General features: G+C 41.7%; 1 protein-coding gene across 1 annotated transcript in view; it reads left to right on the top strand.

Annotated features, from left to right (window-relative positions):
* The window catches only part of LOC146854282 (protein mono-ADP-ribosyltransferase PARP12-like), a 1,246,301-nt gene that overhangs the window by 725,250 nt on the left and 499,984 nt on the right, over positions 1 to 21,067 (top strand). The window contains exons 3-4 of the mRNA XM_085652063.1: positions 9,802 to 9,970; positions 10,315 to 10,432. Of these exons, the coding sequence (XP_085508189.1) occupies positions 9,802 to 9,970; positions 10,315 to 10,432 (287 nt within the window). The remainder of the gene's footprint in view (positions 1 to 9,801; positions 9,971 to 10,314; positions 10,433 to 21,067) is intronic.

The raw sequence follows: 21,067 nt of genomic DNA on the forward strand, positions 1-21,067 counted from the left end.
CTGAAAAAAACATATGTGCCTGAAACCTATGGTTTTTTCTGTGAATATATATATATATATATATATATATTCACTGAAAAAACCATAGGTTTCAGGCACGTTATAGTTAGGAATTAGCATTTAAAAAACCTTAGAAATTCACTGAAAAAAACATAGGTTTCAGGGGCGTTATAGTTCGCTGGACTTTTCACTCGTACAAAACCATTGAAATTCCCCTGTTATAGTTAGTTCAGCTAACTATAACTCGCGCACCCGCAATGCACTGCTGATGACGTCACATATTACATCACTCATGACATGGTCAGTGACATCACTCATGACATCACTGATGACATCTCAAATGACATCACTGATGACATCATCCAGTGAATGTGTGTTTTTCTGAAAATTACATATGTTTTATATATGTATATATCAAGGTCGATGGAAGAATAAATGGGTATATAAGTGTCTAAATGGATGATTTGTTTTTGAAAAATTGATTGTATAACTGACTGATTAAGTGTATCTTAGTGAATACATGGCTTAGTGAGTAATGTTTAAATGTGTAAATATCTGTATCAGTCTCTCACTTTGTGTATAAGTGGCTGCATGGGTTGGTGAGTTGCTACATGAGTGTCTATATAGGTTATTAGTTGGTTTTTTGAGTATCAGTATGAGTGACTGAGTGTCTGTATGGTTCGGTGGGGGGTATTACGTAGTGCATAGGTGCATGAATGAGTGACTCACTGTTTGTATGTGTTGAAGACAGCATGTGTGCAGTACTGTATGGGTGGATGAGTGTGTGCATGGGTGTGTTAGTGAGTGATAGACTGTCTCAATAGTGTCTTTATGAGTAACTACATATGTTTTAAACTAGTATATGTGACTATTGGTGTATATAAGTGAGTATATGTGAGAGTGAGAGATTGAAAGAGTTCCTGTATGAATAAGTATGTGTTTCTATAAGTGATTGTTTAAAAGACTAAGTATGTGTAAGTCACTGTAGAAGTAAGTGTGGTGGTGTGTGTATAACTGTATATGCAAGTAAATGGATGTTTGATTCTTTATTAGCATGAGTGACTATGTGTGTGAGTAACTCTATGAATGAGTGGCGTTGTGTAACAGGATGTATAGGTGTGTGAGTACATATGATGAGTGAGTACATGTATGAGTGACTGTATAGGACTGTTGGTGAATGAGTGGATGTGTATGTGGATCTTAGAATTACTGAATAGGTTGTTGTAACTGGTATTGGTATGTCCATTGTTTTGAACATTGTAGTTTCTATTTTTGAATGTGTGTATCAAAGGTTATATTAGGGGAAGAGGAGGTCTGCCACTCTATCACAAGGATGATGTCATCAGTGATGTGATTAGTGATGTCATTTGAGATGTCATCAGTGATGTCATGAGTGATGTCACTGACCATGTCATGAGTGATGTAATATGTGATGTCATCAGCAGTGCATTGCGGGCGCACGAGTTATAGTTAGCTGAACTAACTATAACGGGGGAATTTCAATGGTTTTGTACGAGTGAAAAGTCCAGCTAACTATAACGCCCCTGAAACCTATGGTTTTTTCAGTGAATTTCTAAGGTTTTTTAAATGCTAATTCCTAACTATAACGTGCCTGAGACCTATGGTTTTTTCAGTGAATTTCAGAGGTTTTTTAAATGCTAATTTCTAACTATGCCTACAGAGATAGGACATGTGAAGAAAGAATAAAAAACGAACAGAAAGTAAAAAAAGAAATGCAGAAAGAAGCAACAGAAGTCCTCGAAGACGAAGAAAAGTGCAGGAAGAAGGATAACGTGCAGAAAGAACAAACAGAAGAGCAGAAAGAAGCCTTGTTGCAAAATCATCCTGTACCCTCAACTTTTTCAGACGGATAGTGGTGGTAACTGAGTCTGACTAACCAGTCCTAGAGCCAGTGCTATGTTAAAAGACACTCAGAATACAGTGAAAAAACCTACATACACTAGGGAACACTATGCGTTGTGGTCCCCCTGTGATCAGCATGACCTCCTCTGTAAGCCCCTAGTATATAATAGGGCAGGGGATTAAAACTACCTCTGAAAACGCGCCACAGGGCGTGTTTGCACACGTCACCTCAGGCCCCGTCCCCTCACTTCCCCACTGTGTAAACACGCCCTGTGGCCGTTTTAAGTTGGGAGATTAAGTCCCCTTGAATCCTGAGGGTCCCTAGGGTCCAACTAGACCACTAGGTACCTCCAGTATGCGCCACAGAGCTGCGTTGTAGAGAGATGTAAAAAGGGGCACGGCCTAGACCACCTCTCTGCAATGCAGCGGAGTGGTGCTTACTGGAAGCACCTGGTGGGCTAGTTGGCCCCCAGGGTCCCTCAGGATTGAAGGGGAATTATTTCCCCAACTTAAAACGCGCCACAGGGCTTGTTTGCACACGTTAACTCAGGCCCCGTCCCCTCCCTTCACCACTGTGTAAACAAGCCCTGTGGCCATTTTTAGTTGGGAGATTAAGTTCATTTGAATCCTGAGGGTCCCTAGGGTCCAACTAGCCCACTAGGTACCTCCAGTATGCGCCACAGAGCTGCGTTGCAGAGAGGTGTAAAAAGTGGCACGGCCTGGACCACCTCTCTGCAACGCAGCTCAGTGGCACTTACTGGAAGCACCTGGTGGGCTAGTTAGCCCCAAGGGGCCCTCAGGATTGAAGGGTAATTATTTCCCTAGCTTAAAACGTGCCATAGGGCGTGTTTGCACACGTCACCTCAGGCCCCGTCCCCTTCCTTCCCCGCTGTGTAAACATGCCCTGTGGCCGTTTTTTAAGTTGGGAGATTAAGTCCCCTTGAATCCTGAGGATCCCTAGGGGCAAAATAGCCCACTAGGTACGTCCAGTAAGCGCCATTGTAGAGAGGTGTAAAAAGGGGCACGGCCTGCACCACCTCTCTGCAACGCAGAGCAGTGGCACTTACTGGAAGCACCTGGTGGGCTAGTTGGCCCCCAGGGTCCCTCAGGATTGAACGGGAATTATTTCCCCAACTTAAAACGCGCCACAGGGCGTGTTTGCACACGTCACCTCAGGCCCCGTCCCCTCCCATCACCACTGTGTAAACACGCCCTGTGGCCGTTCTAAGTTGAGAGATTAAGTCCCCTTGAATCCTAAGGGTCCCTAGGGTCAAACTAGCCCACTAGGTACCTCCAGTAAGCGCCACAGAGCTGCGTTGCATAGAGGTGTAAAAAGGGGCGTGGCCTCAAAACACCTTTCTGCAACGCAGCTCCCTGGCGCACACTGGAGATACCTGTTGGGCTAGTTGGCCCTCAGGGACCCTCAGTATTGAAGGGGAATTAATTCCCCAACTTACAACTGGCCAGGGGGCGCGTTTGCAGAGTGCTGCAAGGAGGGGGCGTGGCCTCCAGCGCGATGCCGGTCTTTTATTTATTTATTTTTTTTAAGAAGGAGGGCTGTGTGGCCCCCCTTCTTTTTCTAATTTACTGGCCCTGGGGACCCCATCCCCCAGGGAACAAATTAGGGTGCAGGCCCTGGGGGATGGGGTCCCCAGGGCCTGCACCCTAATTTGTTTTGTTGAAAAAAATAAATTTGGCCCTCCCAAGGCCTTAATCGGCCACGGGGACCCCAACCCCCGGGTCATGGCCTTTTTTTAATTTAAATTCTTTAGGAGGGGGCTGCATTGCCCCCCTCCTCAGGCCACTTATGGCTCCGGGGACCCCATCCCCCGGGGCCGGAATTTGTTTTTTATTATTTTAAAAATATATATATTTATAGAAACATCTAGGACATACTGGACAAACCGTATGTACCTATCACCATGACGATTTGCGTGATATTCATTAAAAGGCGACTATGCATAGAATGAATCCGCAAGTGAAGCTCTGACGTGTCTGACGCCCTACCATGCCTAATCCCGGCGCCCCCGCTGGTGGGTACTCTCCAAGTAGACACCCTTGTTGTTTATTTATACAAACATGGGTAGCTATTGACGGGCACATTTAATATACACGCTCACCAAGCCATTCAAAGGGGATTCGACAAAAATTCGACCAAACTATGCAAGAAACCCCCCTCACGGTTAATAAAAAACCCATCCACCGCCGGATGTGTAATACTTTTTATTTTACTCTCTGGAAAGGAGACGTACCTCACTTGAGAGTCACAGCGTGCTCTTGGATGAGCCCAATGCTGTGTTACACCCACCAGTGCCCACCGATTGCCTCACACCTCTGTGTTGTATTCCACCAGCTAGTGCGTATGCTATGACACTCTCTAGCCCATGTGCACTGTAACACCACCCCGTGAATATGTCATGCCACACTTGCCTTCGCACGGGTTATATTGCCCCATCTAACGTGCCTTCCTCGATGTGTATGTTATAACGCACAGCGCTATGCCATACATATTACAATCTGGGATCTATATCTTTGTCACAGTGCATATGCAACGTTACACTCCCCAGCACATATTTTATATTACAACTTTAGAGACTAGTTATGTTACACAACACTGCCCTGTGCATATTACACTCCAAGGCGCATATCGCATAGCACGCGCTAGTGCCTGTGCTATCTCACGCTCTCCAATGAATCTGTCATTGCGCACAATGTATTGCATATTATATTTCACGCCCCGGTTCATCTTATATCACACTTTTTGGTGCATAGTTTTCATTTTCAATCGTGCTCTCAGGACTATGTTCTATATAACACTGCGTCCACCTACCCTTTTCACGGGCATTACATTTTGCGATGAGGGTGGAGGGTCAGGGGGTGTTTCTGCCAAGTGAGCCCGGAGTCACAGTCACAAACGTCCTCTTCTTCCTGAATAAAAGTGAGAGTATGCTGCATACTTGTTCATATTTTAAGTAGTTCGCACAGACACACATTTTAAAAACAATAAAGTTCCTAATACCCACCTTCTCTGAACAGTTAGCTTGCTGCCCCATCCACCTCCTCCCTATCCTCTGTTGTCTGAATCCATGGACTAGCCTCCTCCCTCCTGCCATGCATGGTCTGATGTGCTGCCACTGCCCTCCATTTAGCATGATGTACCAGTCCACTCCTCCTGCCCTCCATTGCCCAATTCTATGGCCCATCATTGACCTCCTGCTTAGCCTCTGTGCTTAGGTTGCTGCCCCTATTCTCCTTCCCCCTGCCCTCCGATGTCTTTGTGCATGCCCCTGCTCCATCCTTTTTGCCCACTATGTTCCATGGACCTGCCACTCCTATCTACTCTGAGTGTTCTGTTGAGCTGCCACTCCCCTCCCACCTGCCTAGCATTGTCAGATGACTGTAACCTGTCCCTGCCACCTCCACCCTGCCTGTCCACATGCCATGCCCCTATCCCCTTCCTCCTGTCCTCCATGGTCCATTTTACTGCCACACCCTTCTGCCCTCCCTGATCTGTTGTGCTGCAACTGCTCCTCCTGCCTGCCCTGCGCGGTGTGTTGTGAGTTCCCTTCCCCTGAACTCTCTTGTCTGTGCCTAGGTCCTGACCCTCCCTTCTATCCTCCATGGTCCTTTGTGCATGCCCCTGCACCCTCCTTCTTGCCCATCATAGCCATTGTGCTGCCACTAACCCTCCCGCTTGCCATGCATGGTCTTCTGTGCTGCCATGGCCCATCCCACCTTCCCTGTGTGGTCAGCTAGCTGCCCCTGACCCCCTCCCACCATGGTCTGTGTGTATGCCACCATAGTCTCATTGTTGCTCTCCATGGTGTGTCTTGTTTCTAGTGCCCATCCTGCCTGACCTCCATGGTCATCTTGCTGCTCCTGCCCTGCCACCTTGCCCCCAGCCCTCTGTTTCCATGTGCAGACCCCCTATTCCCTCCCTCCTGGCTTGTCTGTTCCATTGTAATGCCCCTGATCCGTCCCTCCTGCCCTTTATGGTCTGTTATGCTGCAGCTTTCTCTCCTGTCTGTCCATTATGGTCAGCTAGCTACCATTGCCTCTTTCCCATCTGTTCTCTGTTGTCCATGTGCATGGTCCTGTCCCCTCCCTATTGCTTTCTATGGATTGTTGTGCTGCACTCCCATCCCGCATGCGCTGTGTGGTGTATTGTGCTGCTGCAAACCCTGATGCCTGCCCTGTAGGGTCAGTTTGGTGCACCTCTCCATGTCCCTGCTGTCCTCTTCTATCCGAGTCTATGTCCCTACCTCAATTCCTCCTGTCTACCATGATTCAATTACCATACTTGCGAACATTTTGAACTTGGTAAGAGGGAGATTTGGAAAAAAAACTGGGGTATTGATTTTCCCCTTTGAGTTACATTGAAAAAGAGGAAATTTTAGACAGGAGACAGAGCAAATAAAGCCCATTTGAGCTTAAAAACATTGGACGTTTCCTGGCTGAAACGGGTCTGTTGGCATGTATGGTTGTACTACCACTGCCTCTTCCTTCTGCCCACAATGGTCTATTATATTGCCACAGCCTCTCTTGCCAGTCCTGTATTGTTGGTTTGTTGCCCCTGCCCCCCTTTCCACTGCCCTCCATAGTCTGTTGTGCTGCCACTGCCCTTCCTGCCTGCCCAGTGTGGTCAAATTGTTGCCTCTGCACTCTCCTACCTGCCTTCAATTTTCAGAGTCCGTGCCCCTGGCCTCTTCCTCTCAACAGTATCCCAATGAACAACTAGATTGCTAACATTCTATATTTATTACAAAGGTGTGGAACGCCTGACGTCATCTTGATGTAATCAAAACTGTAATACCTAGAGTATTTCCTTTAGAAATTACATATATGAGAGGGTCTTATTTGCATCAAAATTATGGTTAGTGCTCTAAAAAACTAAAATGAGGACATATTTTCTGAGTTTTCAAATAGCGACAAAGAACTTTTAAATTATTTGTAATCCTTATGTTTTTTTATCCAGTTGACCACTTGATTAAATGTTGCACCTTGGCGAGGGGATGTGGTGTTACTTCCAGAGCTGCAGACTTTGCAACTGGGGAACCAGGTTGGAGTTTCTGCTTCAGCTCAACATTCTGTGATTGTGGTCAAATCACTTAATCTCCCCATGTCTACAAGCAAAATGAATTTGATCTTGTGTGATGTAACCAATGCTCATGTAAAGCACTCCAATACCTGACAAGTCTGCACTATATAAAACTGCAAATACACAAAAAATAAGTGTTTTGCACACTTCTGTAATTGGGCTACATGTGGGCTACATCTGAGTGATATTTGTGCTGCATTTAGGCTCTTTTGTGTCTGGTGGCCATCTTGGGAGATTTATTTGTTATTTGTTATGAAGTTTCCTAATTTGTTTATGAAATAGAAGAGGATTTGAGAAGTCAAAATGTGCCCTAATTTTTCTTTCTGCAGCACTAATCATAATTTCTATGGCAAAATGAATCCCCTCATTGTGTTCCTTTGTAAATTAAATGTTTTAAGTGTTACCACTTTATTCCATTCAAGATGGCTTCAGGTGTGCCATACTTTTGTCATAAGTAAGACTGTTAGCGCTCAAGTTGTTCGTTAGAACACTCTGGGGCATTCTGTCATTGGGCTATACTTGGGCTACATCTGGGTGATATTTGGGCTACATTTGGGCTCTTTTGTCTCTGGTGGCCATTTTGGGAGACTTATTTGTTATGATGTTTCCTAATTTCCTCATTTACTACAGTCTCCTCAGTAGGAAATACTTTCAGTTTTTTACTTTGATTCCATCAAGAAGGCATTCAGATGTGTCACAAATTTGCCATAAATTCAGAATGTTAGCACTCTAGTTGCTTATTAGATCACTGTAGTAAAGCTACTGCTCACCAGGGAAGTCTGCTGCTGGTATTGAAAGTGCATGTTTCAGTCTGCATGTCAGAATTTTTTAATGAAATAGAAGAGGATTTGAGAAGTCACTCAAAAGGTGCCCTAATTTTGCTTTCTGCAGCACTAATCATACTTTCTATGGCTAAATGAACCCCCTCATTTTGTTCCTTTTTAAATTAAATGTTTTAAGATTTACCACTTTATTCCAACCAAGATGGCTTCAGGTGTGCCATACGTTTGTCATAAGTAGGACTGTTAGCGCTCTAGTTGTTCTTTAGAACACTCTGGGAAGCTGCAGTAGAACACAAAGGAATCAACTGACAGTCTCTGCCCTTGTTGGATGTACATGTTTTACTGAGAATGTCAGACTTCATTCTCACATGACTGAGAAAGATAATGTGAATTTACAGAAAATATGCTCTCAGCTTATAGATCACCTTCCAAACGTCTGTGGGAAAAGCATGAGAAAATAGTTTTCTCTCAAGCATGATTCATGATATCACAGCAGAAGGCTTTTTCACATGGTAAAATCACCTTAGAACACACCACAATTCCTAAAATGAGTATGGTACCATCAACAAATGATTTATAATGTAACTAAAGTCTTAAAACCTTCTATTAACTGCAATGCTTTTGAATGAGGTGCTATCATGTATATTGGTCCCAAGATGGCTGCCAACACTTCTTGGATGAAGTGCTGACAGCCAATCAGATCTCACATTGAGATGTTTGGTTAGGCTCCGCCCATATATATATGTGATTTTACTTTTGATTTTCTCAGGAACTACTGATCGGATTTACACCATTTAAGCAAAAGGCACATGCCTGACCTGAGGACTACCTCTTTGCCAAATTTCAAGTAATTCTATTCAGCCGTTCGGGCTGTACCTTCGACTAAAGGTCCTATGGGAAAATGCATGGGGAAAACGCGTTTTGGGACCCCCCTTTTTTCTCAGCCCCCGCTTGACGAATCACCCCGAGACTTTCAGGGTAGGAGCTGAGCGGAGCGCCCCATTAGTTTTGAAAATTTCACGAAGATAAGTCAACCGGCGCCAAAGTTATTCAAAATAGAATTTTCAGATTTCCTATGGGAACTCGGTCCTAACTATAACTATCTGCTGGCGACCGCCAGTAGATAATATATATATATATATATATATATATATGTATATATATATATATATATATATATATATATATATATGGTACAAAACAAAGTTCACCATACGCCGCACATATATATATATATATAACTATATACAAAACATATATATATGCATATATTTAAAATGTACAATACTCACCAAAATCTTAAAACAAAATCCAACCGATACTTACATATAGTTACCTAGATACCTATCCAATAATGCGTGGTAAAGACATGTGTTGGTAAAGGAATGCATGTTCAAGTCAGTCGTGGTAAAGGCATATGCATGATAACGGCATGCGTGGTAAAGGCATATGCGTTGTAAAGACTGTGTGGTAAGTGTAGTACGTGGTAAAAACTGTGTTGTTTCCCCCAGGAGGTGTCTTAGAACTCTATAGGTTGGTTTGCTGGGCAACAACATTTGTTCAAAGACATGTATGTAATAGTCACTATATTTGTACACTTTTCTCCAGCACCTCAGTGCTACAGTCTTCCTAAGGGAATTGGTATATATCAGGTAAACAAGCGTTAGCTGCTGCAGTGTGATATGACTGGTGGATCGGTTGATGCACCAGAGTGGTCAAAGGGGCTGTTATTCCATAGCGGAGAAGTACCCCCAGATGGAGCTCGAGAGTCATCTGGCCCCGCTTTGTGTGAAGGCTTGGGATGTTCCAAGCTGGCTGCAGGATCTATCATGAGCTTGCTATGTTGAGCGCGTGCTGCTAAGGCTAAGTGATCAGTTTCTTGTACGAGCAGCTTGGTTGTCAGCCTGCTGCTATGTAAACAGTCTTTGACCTAATATACAGTATGGGTAGGTTAATTATTCACAGAGCTGTAATGTAAATGTCTATGCATTTCTAACTTTGACCCCTGGGCCATATGCATAGCATGTCATGTGTTCTTCTTTGTTCTTTCTCTTATAGTTCGGGTCATCATGATATAAATGTTGACAGAACGATATCTTCATGTCATCAAGTTCCACGGCTTTCCACAGCTTCTTCTGTGACCCAACCTCCCGACCATCAGATAACGCCAGAGTGGGTCTGGTTCTGGAAAAATGAACATGGACAGTGGATTGAGTATGGAAAGGATGTGAGTGTCCTAAGTAGGTAAAGATGGATGGGAGAGGAAAGATGTACTGCGTGAAAAGGAGAAGATGTAGGAAAGAAAGGCTCCTGCTTTGCTGCACAAAGGGGCTGGGACAAAGACTATTCCGTTCAGATAAATGAGGCTGCAGGACTGATTTGGAAGCAGTGGCAGGAAATCATTTTCTCTTTTAGCAGATGGAGTTAAGTTGTCTTTTGCAAAACAATGGTCAACAGACTTCCAGATCAGATTTAAGACATAGGGGCCTCTCAATTAATTTTTATGCACCTGACTACTTCAGTTCTCTAAATGTACGTTTTACTGACTTATTTATCCTCTTGATTCTGTAGGGTGGAAAGGAAAAAGCCACAATAGCATCGGCAGATCTGGAGAAACTCTACCTCGCTGATAAGACAGCAGTAGTCCCATTTAAGGCTGGAGATCAGCAGTACCAGATACACTTTAAAGGTAATGTGGCATCCATTGCAAGTATTATGCTGATACTTGCGTGGTATGTTTTAAATAATGTCTGATGCAGCAAATAGCTTCATGAATAAGTCAAGAGGCTTAATCACAAAAGAGATCACATATAATGTAACATAATTGATGGGGTAGAGGTAAGAAAAATAAGTCAGATAACAAGAAACTGAATGCAGAATATTCGAGGTACCATTACAGGTACCTGAATTTTACTTATGGACTTTGCTTGTAAGTTATAATTCTTATTGGCCTCATATTGAGTTCTTCTCCACAGATCACAGCTATGAGTTGTGAAAAATAATTGGTAAGTTTATTGGAAATAAGGATCATACAACTCTCCATGGGAAAAGCCTGGGCTAACTGTAGTTGGCTGGAATCTGGACTTCCCCGAGGTTCTAGCACCAGATTTCATTCAACATCATTGGCCAGGATTCAACACATCCCCTATCGTTAACACATTAATAATGTAAAAGACAAAAAATTACGTATTGAATTACAGAAACAGCCCAGAACAAGTTTCCCAAAAGTAAACAAACCTCCATGTGTAAAGTAATACATAAATCAATAACATATGTACAATGTAGCATATAAATCAATAACAATCATAAATCACCGTGTTCACACATAGGTGTGTATACCGATGACCTTAGCTTGTAAAACTATGACATGTCATAGTCTTTGCACCAGGCTGGTTTCATTTTCAACCTTGTTCCTAGTCCCTTATTTGACACATATCTGCTTTGATGTTTATCCCCAACATCTCTTGGGTCAGAAGAACTGCCAACACCATTACGCTCTTTAGGCCATAAACATTTAGGTACTCCAACAACCTTGTTCATGCTCCACACATTTCCATCAGACAACCCTACTACCTGGTGTCCCACTCTGACTATTTTCATAGGAATGGAAAACTTGGATCCTCCAGATTTAAATAATCTTCCCTTCTTCACACGGACCCATTCACCAATATCAAATTGATGTATGAGACTCTTGTGCCTCTGAGAAAACTCTTGTTTATCGTTTGATAACCACCGATGATCAAACCTTGCCACTTTGGTACCACTTGCCACTTTGGAACCATCTACCCTATTTCTCAATTCCATCATCCACATCTGGTTTTAATTACACACAGCCTTCCTTCCCCTCATTTTCTCAAACAGAGATATATCTCCCAAATGTTCTAGGTGTGGCTCTATAATTCCATAGTAAGTCTTTGAGTACCTGAGAACAATTTTTCCCATTACCTAAAGTCAATAGTATACCTTCTTTCAAAACCCTTATCCACCTTTCCACAATACCATTGCTTTGTGGAGAATACACTGAAGTTCGTAAATGACTAAAGCCATGTTTATCCAAATAATCCTTCATCTCAGTTGACCTTAATTGTACACCATTGTCTGTAACTCAGCATTTGGGAAAACCTTCCTTTTCAAACACTTCATTTAAGAACTGAATCACAGTATGCAAATCAACCTGATGCACCAATTTTATTTCTGGCCATTGCGATAATTGATCAATAAGAACTATAACAAAAACCTGACTGTTGAAAAAAAACATGGGACCAGCAATATGAAGAGAAATCCTTTCCCATACATTTTCAGGTCTAGATACAGGAGCTTTCTCATAATTAACACATTTTTGTGATTTGTCACTAATAGCACACTCAGTGCATAATCTGACTTTTGCTTCACTACATCTGTCAATGGCCGGCCACCAAAATTCAGAACGCAATCTATTTTTCAAACTAGACATGCCAGTTTGACCTTCATGAGCCATGTCTAACACCTGTTGTCTAAAATCTTTAGGTACCACCAGCTGCACCCCACAAAATAACAAATAATCTATTACTGATAGTTTGTTTGCAATGTAAAAATAAGGTAACAATTCTTTATCCAGAACTTTCTTTTCTGGCCATTGTGATTTGTTATACTTGATGACTTCTTGAATTGCCTCATCTTTATTGCAGGCACTTCTCCATTCATCTTGTTTAATGCACCCATTTGATACCCATTTGATACCTCACAAATGGATACAACTCTCTCCACATCCTCATCAATAACATACTGGTCACATTCCTCTTTAATTGGTAATCGAGATAAACAATCTGCTAAAATGTTCCTGGTACCTGGAATGTATTCCATCTTGCAATGAAAATCTTTCAATTTGTATTGCCATCTGGCAATTCTGGGTGTGGCTTTCCAACAATCTTCAGTAGTGAATAACTCCACTAAAGGATGATGGTCTGATCTTATTTTAAATTGGGCCCATATACATATTTGCAAAAATATTCTATACCCCACCAACATTCTAGAGTTTCTTTTTCGAGCGTTGAATACTTAACCTCCGCATGCCTTAGTGGTCTTGATGCAAACGCAATGGTGACCAGTTTTCCATCATGATTTTGCATCAAAACAGAACCAATCTCCACATTACTTGCATCAATAACTATAACTGAACTACAATGGGTGTCAAATGTTGCCAAAGCAGAGGTGGAAGACAATTCTTTTTTAAGGTAGACAAATTCAATAGCACATTCCTTAATCCAACATATTGTTGATTTTTCTTCATTAGACCTCTCACGTGATTTGTCTTATCAGCAAACAAAGGAATGAATTTGGCATAGTATTCTGCCAAACCAAGGAAAGATCTAAGCTGATCTTTAGTCTGAGGTGCCGTAGCCTCTTCAATTGTCTTTACTAAATTCTGTTTTGGTAAAATGCCTTTCTTGCTGATATTGTGTCCCAAATAGTCCCCAGATTCCATTTCAAATTTACACTTTTCTTTGGTCAATGTCATTCCATAATTCCGCAAAATGCTAAGAACTTTACATAGGGTCTCTGCATGATCTTGCTTATTGTTCCCAAAAACCAGTATATCATCTTGAAAATACAGGGTATTTTTTACATCTTTAAACAATTTATGCATGACCCTTTGAAATACAGCAGAGGCTGATATTAGACCGAAAGGCATTCTTTTGTACCTAAATGCCCCTTCAGGAGTTATGAATGAGGTGTAAGTCTTGCTATCCTCATGCAAAGCAATTTAATGATACGCATTGGAAAAGTCAATGTTGAAAACACAGATGCCCCCTTCAATGCTTAAAACATTTCCCCTATATTTGGCAATGGGTGCTGATCCACCCACACACATTCGTTTAAATCTCTCAAATATACACAGAGTCTCATTTTTCCATTTGGTTGGTGTACTGCAACCACAGGTGACAACCACTCAGACGACTCGATCTCTTCAATTATGTCTTAACTGTATAATCTATCCAATTCTTCCCTTAATGCTTGTCTCATAGATAAGGGAATATTCCTACGTGCACATTGGCAGTTATGGTCTTACCTTTAAAACTAATACTGGCAACAAAATAACCTAGAACTTCAATGGGTTTATTGCCATAACCAACCAATTTTATGTCAGAAGGTAACAAGTGGATGTTAGGAAATTTCTCTAACCATTGATCACCAATTAAAGTAAGGCGAGCACCAGAGTCAGCCATAACTTTAATATCTTTACCGTCAATGTTAACAACAAAGAGTGGAGAATCCTTGTTTTTATCATTAACTTCATGAATACAAAGGAAACATTCTTCTAATAAGCCATCTGACTCTTGATGTACTTCCTTCATATGAGCAGGTTTGTTCATGTACTGGTTTTAATCCTACACATTCTGGCTTAGTGACCCTTGCTTTTACAATATCTACACACCTGTCCGACTGCTGGGCAGGATCTGTCATTTGCTAAATGACCAGATAACCCGCATTGAAACAAACATAATCTTTTTTACCTAAACTTTGGGGACTTATTCTAGTTTTATCTTTGCAACTATCATTTGTTGATTAATCATCACTCACATTCTTTTTCACCACCTGTACCTCAGAATTCAGTTTTGCTGCCAAATCTTTCATACCTAACTTCATTTCTTCAAATCTATGGCTAATATCAATGGCTTTCTCTAAAGTAAGATCGTCTGCAGCTAACAGTTTCTCTTGTAATTTTGGATCCCCAATTTTGTGTACCATTTGATCGCGTAACATCTGGTCATGAAATTCCCCATACTTATACTTTGCTGCATGAACCCTTAAAACATTAACAAAAGAATCAATGGATTCATTGAGCAATTGTGCTCTACTCAAAAATTTGTGTCTAGCAACTACCTCATTATTTTTTTTTTATATAAAGTATATCCAATTGTGAAATTACCATGTCATATACATCAAGATTATCTTCTTCATCTTCATCAATCACAATGGGTGGTAAATGACCTAAAACACGTCTCCCTTCTGTGCCCAAACAATGTTTAAGAATAGCAAGTTTTCGCTTATCAGTATACACATCACCACCAATAGCTTCAAAATAGGCTTCAAATCCATCTTTCCATTGTCTCCACTCCAAAACCGGGTCTCCTGGATTGGGTAAAAAGGATAACAGTGCAACAATACCTTTCATTTTAACCTAAACTGATTACAGATTATGTATCAACCCAAGATACAACACAATAAGCAGAACAATAAAAACAACAAAGAAAAGAGAGAGAAAAGAGGAAGAGAGAAAAACAAAATATATATATATTGATGATGTGAATTCAACTAAATTGATATTACATCAATATTTTATCCAAGGTGTGTGAATCACCGTATCACGTTCACACTTTTGCTGGTGTCCATCAATGCTATCACCATACTGAAGTGCATACAAACCGTGCCGTAAGTGTCTTCAATAAAAAATGTTGTCGAATATATGCAATAGCACAGCTGGTGTCTGCCGGTCATACACATTTTCATAAAGTTAAGTATAAGGCAGTTATGTATAATATTTTACTGGATTGTGTGCAAATTATCCAGGTGTGCGGATCACCACAGTGTTAAACCTCAATGGTTATTTAAAATGGTCTCCGGCAACAATTTGGCTGATTTCCACAACTGGTTGACCTTGTTTTATGCCTGGTGTGCGAATCACTGCAGCGTTGAACGTCAATGGTTATCGAAAATGGCCTCCGGCAACTAGTTGGCTGATTTCCACAACTAGTTGGCCTTGTTTTATGCCTGACCGTTTAAGAGACAAGTCAGGCAATTATGTTGGCACCGTACGTTCGTGATTACATCACCACACAGCTGCTTGAGCATGCGCAGGCAACCACCTACAGCCTGTAGCGCGAGGAAATGCACGCGTCGGCACCCGGCCTTGACCACAAGAGCCCAAATAGTATTTACTCACAACTGGTACCTGTGAAAGTTCAATGTGGTAAGATACATGCAAAAACCCTAATAAAATTTTTTTTAACAAAAACTGGTACCGGTGATCGAGTCCTCCCTTTGCCAACAACAGAGACTCCCTTTTGCACAAGCGGATCTTCATGTGCACCTTGCAAAAACTTCTGATCTGACACAGTGTCACTTCTAACACATCAGCAGCGCTCAAGGCCTTTCCTCAACTCGGAACCACTCATGGCCAGTATTGAGTTCTTCTCCACAGATCACAGCTACGCATGGTGAATAATAAATGGTAAGTTTATTGGAGATAAGGATCATACAACTCTCCATGGGAAAAGCCTGGGCTAGCTGTCTTTTGCTGGAATCTTGACTTCCCCGAGGTTATAGCCCCAGATTCCATTCAACATCATTGGCCAGGATACAACACCTCACTTAACAACTTCTTACTATCTATCCAGATAGGAGCCTAATACGGACTTACCAGCGGCTGCTCCTCAGTTAAGGTGGAGGAGCGTCACCCCACTGCTCTCTGAGCAGTGCAAAAAAGAAAGATAAAATGTTAATAACACAATGTTATTATCATTTTATTTTTCCACACTGACTCAGTTTGGTTGCATTTTAGATGCGAGGTGGGGGGCGGGCGGGCTGGGCTGTCATTACAGCCAGCAGGGGAGGAGTGGTGGGCACTTTCTCAGTGCGCGTTACAGTTTGGCTAGCCAAACAGTCATGCGCATTTAGAATTTCTCCACCCAGCTGTATTGCACAGCCTGGGTGGGGAACACTCACAGGCTCCCACTTCCTGTCTGAGCGCTGAACCAGGGCGCTAAGACCAATCACGATGCTGCTGTCACACTGGTGACAGCAGCATTGTTATTGCCTAGGGAAGTCTTGGAGCCTATGTGCTTCCTGCCTCATCGACAGAAGAATTAAGGAGGACAGACGGCACCAGGTAAATCAAATTTAGTTTTTTTTCTAATCCCCCCAGCCCCCACTCCCCCAGTACTAATCATTAGCAGCCACCACTGGGACTTAATCAATTGATAGTCATTGGTTTGCACTAAGAACATCTTTTACTGTAAGCTATGATTTTATTTACTAAACTCATTAGGGGATCCTTTATCTAGATCTTCGTACCATATACGATCTACTGTTTCACAGCACTTGTTATAACACTTTATTTCATGAATAGTTTATAGGGTTTAATTGCCCTTTGATTCTTCAATACACGGTACCTGACATGTGGACATCACAAACAGGTATATTTTCTTATGGTGCATATTTACTGAGAGTTTCTTAACATCAGCTAGTTCGCATGCCTACATTTCTGACCTAACACCCAATGAAATATTTTTCTCAGATAAGAGATCCCCACATATGTATATACTCAAATGAAGATTATGAACACTCAAAGCTATATCAATTTGCTTCCCTTATATTTACCGTAAAGGGTGTGTTGCTTGAAATATCTCTGGAAAATCTTTTTGAGCACTAGATGTTCATTAGGTCAGTGTCATTTTTCATATTTGTTCACTTATTCTTTTGAATTGACCCCTTTGACCCTCACAGTGATTGACACTCTTGGCCTTTACTTTGCGTGTTAACGACAGTTGTGCTGTTTAGGTCTCGGCTAGACAGCGCTTGCGTTGTCTCTTCAAGACTATTCAATATGTGGGCTTCGGCCCTCCCACAGGCTTTCCATTTGCTGGTTTGATAATCGCTCTCCTATTCTTTCTCCCCATTTGTCCATGGCATGCATTTGATCTGCCTCTTCAGTGTTTACCCCTCCTTGAGAGCACGGACTAAGTACTAGAAACCATTTTAACATTTGTCCAGGAACTCCTTTTTTCTCCCTTGAAAAGCATTTGGCATGATGGTTCTGTTTTCACTTGGTCAGTTGCGTTTCTCTAAACAGGCTTGTAAATCTTATCTTTTTTCCTGTCACCAGCCTGTGACAGCTGGGACTGCTGCTGTGTGGCTGGTCTCAGCCGGCAGCTGCGAGCCTAGTGTGCCAGCCGATCCGGGTTCTTTGTTCCAGGCCCTTCCGCCCAAGCCTTCTTTCCACACAACCAGGCTGGGAATCTCACAGGAGACAAAACTGTAGGGAAGATAAATCCACAAAGAAACGTTCTGCTTGACGAGAGATTTATTACATGTTGTCAGCCCCAGGGTCAGTACAAGAATGCCTTAACGGCTCAACAACACATAACTCCCAAAGCTTCCATACATTCAAAAGATGCCACAAGATTAAGAACTAGATCCCACTAGACATAGAGCGAGACAGTCACGAGCTGCGACAGGGGATCGCACTTGTGACAGTTGCGCTCCATGCACACGACACACCTCCCCCCCTAAAAAAAACACAAAGAAAAGAGAACAATAATAATGTAAATGCGCATGTGAATACCAAGGAAAGGAAAGACATCACTTTATGATAAAATCCTTGAATCTGGCAGGGAGAGGATGATCACACGTAACTCTGGTGGAAATAACTTCATGGTTAGTGAGGGGAGATTTGTGATTTCTCAGATCATCACTGGACCCAACATCAAGAAACACATTGCTATTGGAATCTTCATGTGTACTTGTTGCACCCTTAAACAAGGCTATTCTGTTGAGATTCCAAACACTCCCACCCTCAACTCTTTGACAGAATTTCTAAACGTTTCAATAACTCTCTTAGTAACTGACCAAATGGGAGAGCCCTTACAAACTCCCTCTTAGTTTTATGCGTATCAAATCACCAATTGCTACTCTTTCTTTACTCACACTGCCTAATTTTTTGTCCATGACTTCTTTCATTCTCCTTTTGTAAACATCAACTCTGTTCCGAAATAATTCATAATCTACACAAGAAACATTTTGGCTTTCACCCATGTTTCTTTTAACCACCAAGGAGCTAATTTGGTGCTTGGTCTGCGTCCTCTTAAAAGTTCAAAGGGACTAACTAAGGTGACAGAATTGGGTGAAGTCTTGTAGGCTAATAACATAGATTGTAGAGCGTTACGCCAAGTTAAACCACCCTTAACTGATAACTGAATGGCCTCCTTGACAACAAGGTTAAAGCACTCCACTTGGCCATTGGCCTCAGGGTGGAAAATAGCTATCCTCCTATGGATAATACCACACTTCTCAAAAAACAAACCCATTTCTTTGCTACCAAACTGGAGTCCATTGTCTGTAACAATTTCCTGGGGAATCCCTTCCCTACAAAATACATTGTCAAGAAATTCTATGACACTTTGTGAAGTAACTTCCTTGACCATCTTGACCTCTGGCCATTTCGAGTAGTAGTCTATCAAAACAATACCAAAACTTTCATGTTTGGGTAGAACATGAAAAGGACCAATAATGTCTAACCATGGACCGGAAGGAAAATCCACAGGATGGGGTTCAGGTCACATCACAACAGCTGATTTGTCACTGTTTGAACATTTGTCACATGTGCGCACAAAATGTTCAACGGACAAATCGATCCCAGGCCACCAAAATGTTTCTCTGATGCGTCTCCTGGGGACTGATCTATCCTAAATGTCCTTCATGTGCAATACCCACAATTTTGTTTCTTAAAGCAAAGGGGGGTATGTCTTTGTCACCTCTCATGACGAGACCATTCTCAATAGCCAATTCATCTTGAATCTTAAAATAACTCATCATATCTCCTGATACTTTTCTTTGTTCAGGCCATCCTTGGATAATGTAGCTCCTGATCTTTTTCAATTCTACATCTTTTTCCATTGCTAAAACCCAAACATCTTCACTCAGATTAGTTTGTTCACCATACAGTATATTCACATCATACGTGGTGAAAGCAACCTCACATTCTTGCTCATTGATATCTAGTTCACTTACAATAGATAATCTAGACATGCAATCAACTTGTATGTTAGCTTTTCCACGTATGTACTCCATCTAGTACTGGAATGATTGCAACCTTGAAGCTAACCTAGCCAGGCGTGGAGACATAGAGCATCCTCCTCCTGAAGTCATAAGGAAAACGAGGGGTTTGTGATCGGTCTTGATAATAAGTTTTGTCCCCCACAAAAAGGTTCTAAAATGTTCAGCCCCCCCATACACATGCTAGGAGTTCTCTTTCTATAACAGAGTAGTGCTTTTCCGTGTCTTTTAACACTCTGGATGCATATGCAACAATCCATTTCTTACCATTATCTCTCTGTAATAGAACACCCCCAGTCCTGTGTTGCTGGCATCAACCATAACAATACAACTTTTCCCGGAAACAAATGGTTTAAGACATGGAGCATTAACAATGAAGTTCTGCAGATTTTCGAAAGCATGAGACATATCATTAGACCAACAAAACTTAGCATTCTTTTTAAGAAGACATCTAAAAGGATCAATTTTTGAAGAGTAGTTGGGAATTAATTTTGCATAAAATTCATTTAAACCGAGGAAGGCTACTAATTGCTCTTTTGAAACTGGAACGGGAGCATTAATAATGCTTTCAACATGTTTACCTTTGGGTTTAATTCTTTTCCCACTCTTGGTATGTCCAAGATATTCCACTTCCATCGCTTTGATTTTGCATTTATCCAGGCGGAGAGTAAAACCTTTCTCGGACATAGCAACTATAACTTTCTGCAGGTTATGATCATGTTCTTCATCGTCTTTGCTGTATACTAGAATGTCATCTTGGAAAGCAATGGCGCCTGTCAAACCTTCCAAAGTGTCTTTCATTAATCTCTGGAAGACAGAAGCTGCACTGGCAAGGCCAAAAGGCATACGGCAATACCTAAAAAGACCTTCCGTAGTGATGAAGGCTGTTACATTTTTTGATTCTTCAGCTAAAACAACCTGGTGGTATGCACTGGCCAGATCAATGCACGAGAATACTTGAGCACCAGCCAAAGTTGATACCAGTTCATGTAAATTTGGAAGAGGGTGCGCATACACCCAAATAGCATTGTTTTAACTGTGCAAGTCCACACACAGTCTCAGTTCGCCTGAAGATTTAATTGAAATGACAATCGGAGAAACCCATGGAGATGATTCGATAGGCTTGATGATGCTCTTTTCACATAAACCTTTAAGCATATCTTTTAACTTGTTTCTGTATGACAGAGGTACATTTCTTACTTTATGCCGAACTGGTATTGCGTTCTTATTTAGCTTCATGACATGCTCAAACCCTTGATATTTCCCAAGTTTCCCACTAAATACATTTGGGAATTGTTCAATTAATTCTTTAATGTAGCTTGAATTTAATTGGTGAGAAGCTTTGTGGGAAAAGATGGAGTAAACAGGGGGATCTGCATTGGGAGTAAGTCTAATTCCTAATTTTTCTTGATGATGCCATCCTAATAGGGATTGTCCTGATTTGGCCACATAAATTTTACAAAATGAGTGACGTCCTGCAAAAACAAGATGAGCCCAATAAAAAAAACAT

The sequence above is a fragment of the Triturus cristatus genome, chromosome 4_1 (genome assembly GCF_964204655.1).
Source record: "Triturus cristatus chromosome 4_1, aTriCri1.1, whole genome shotgun sequence".
Lineage (NCBI taxonomy): Eukaryota > Metazoa > Chordata > Amphibia > Caudata > Salamandridae > Triturus > Triturus cristatus.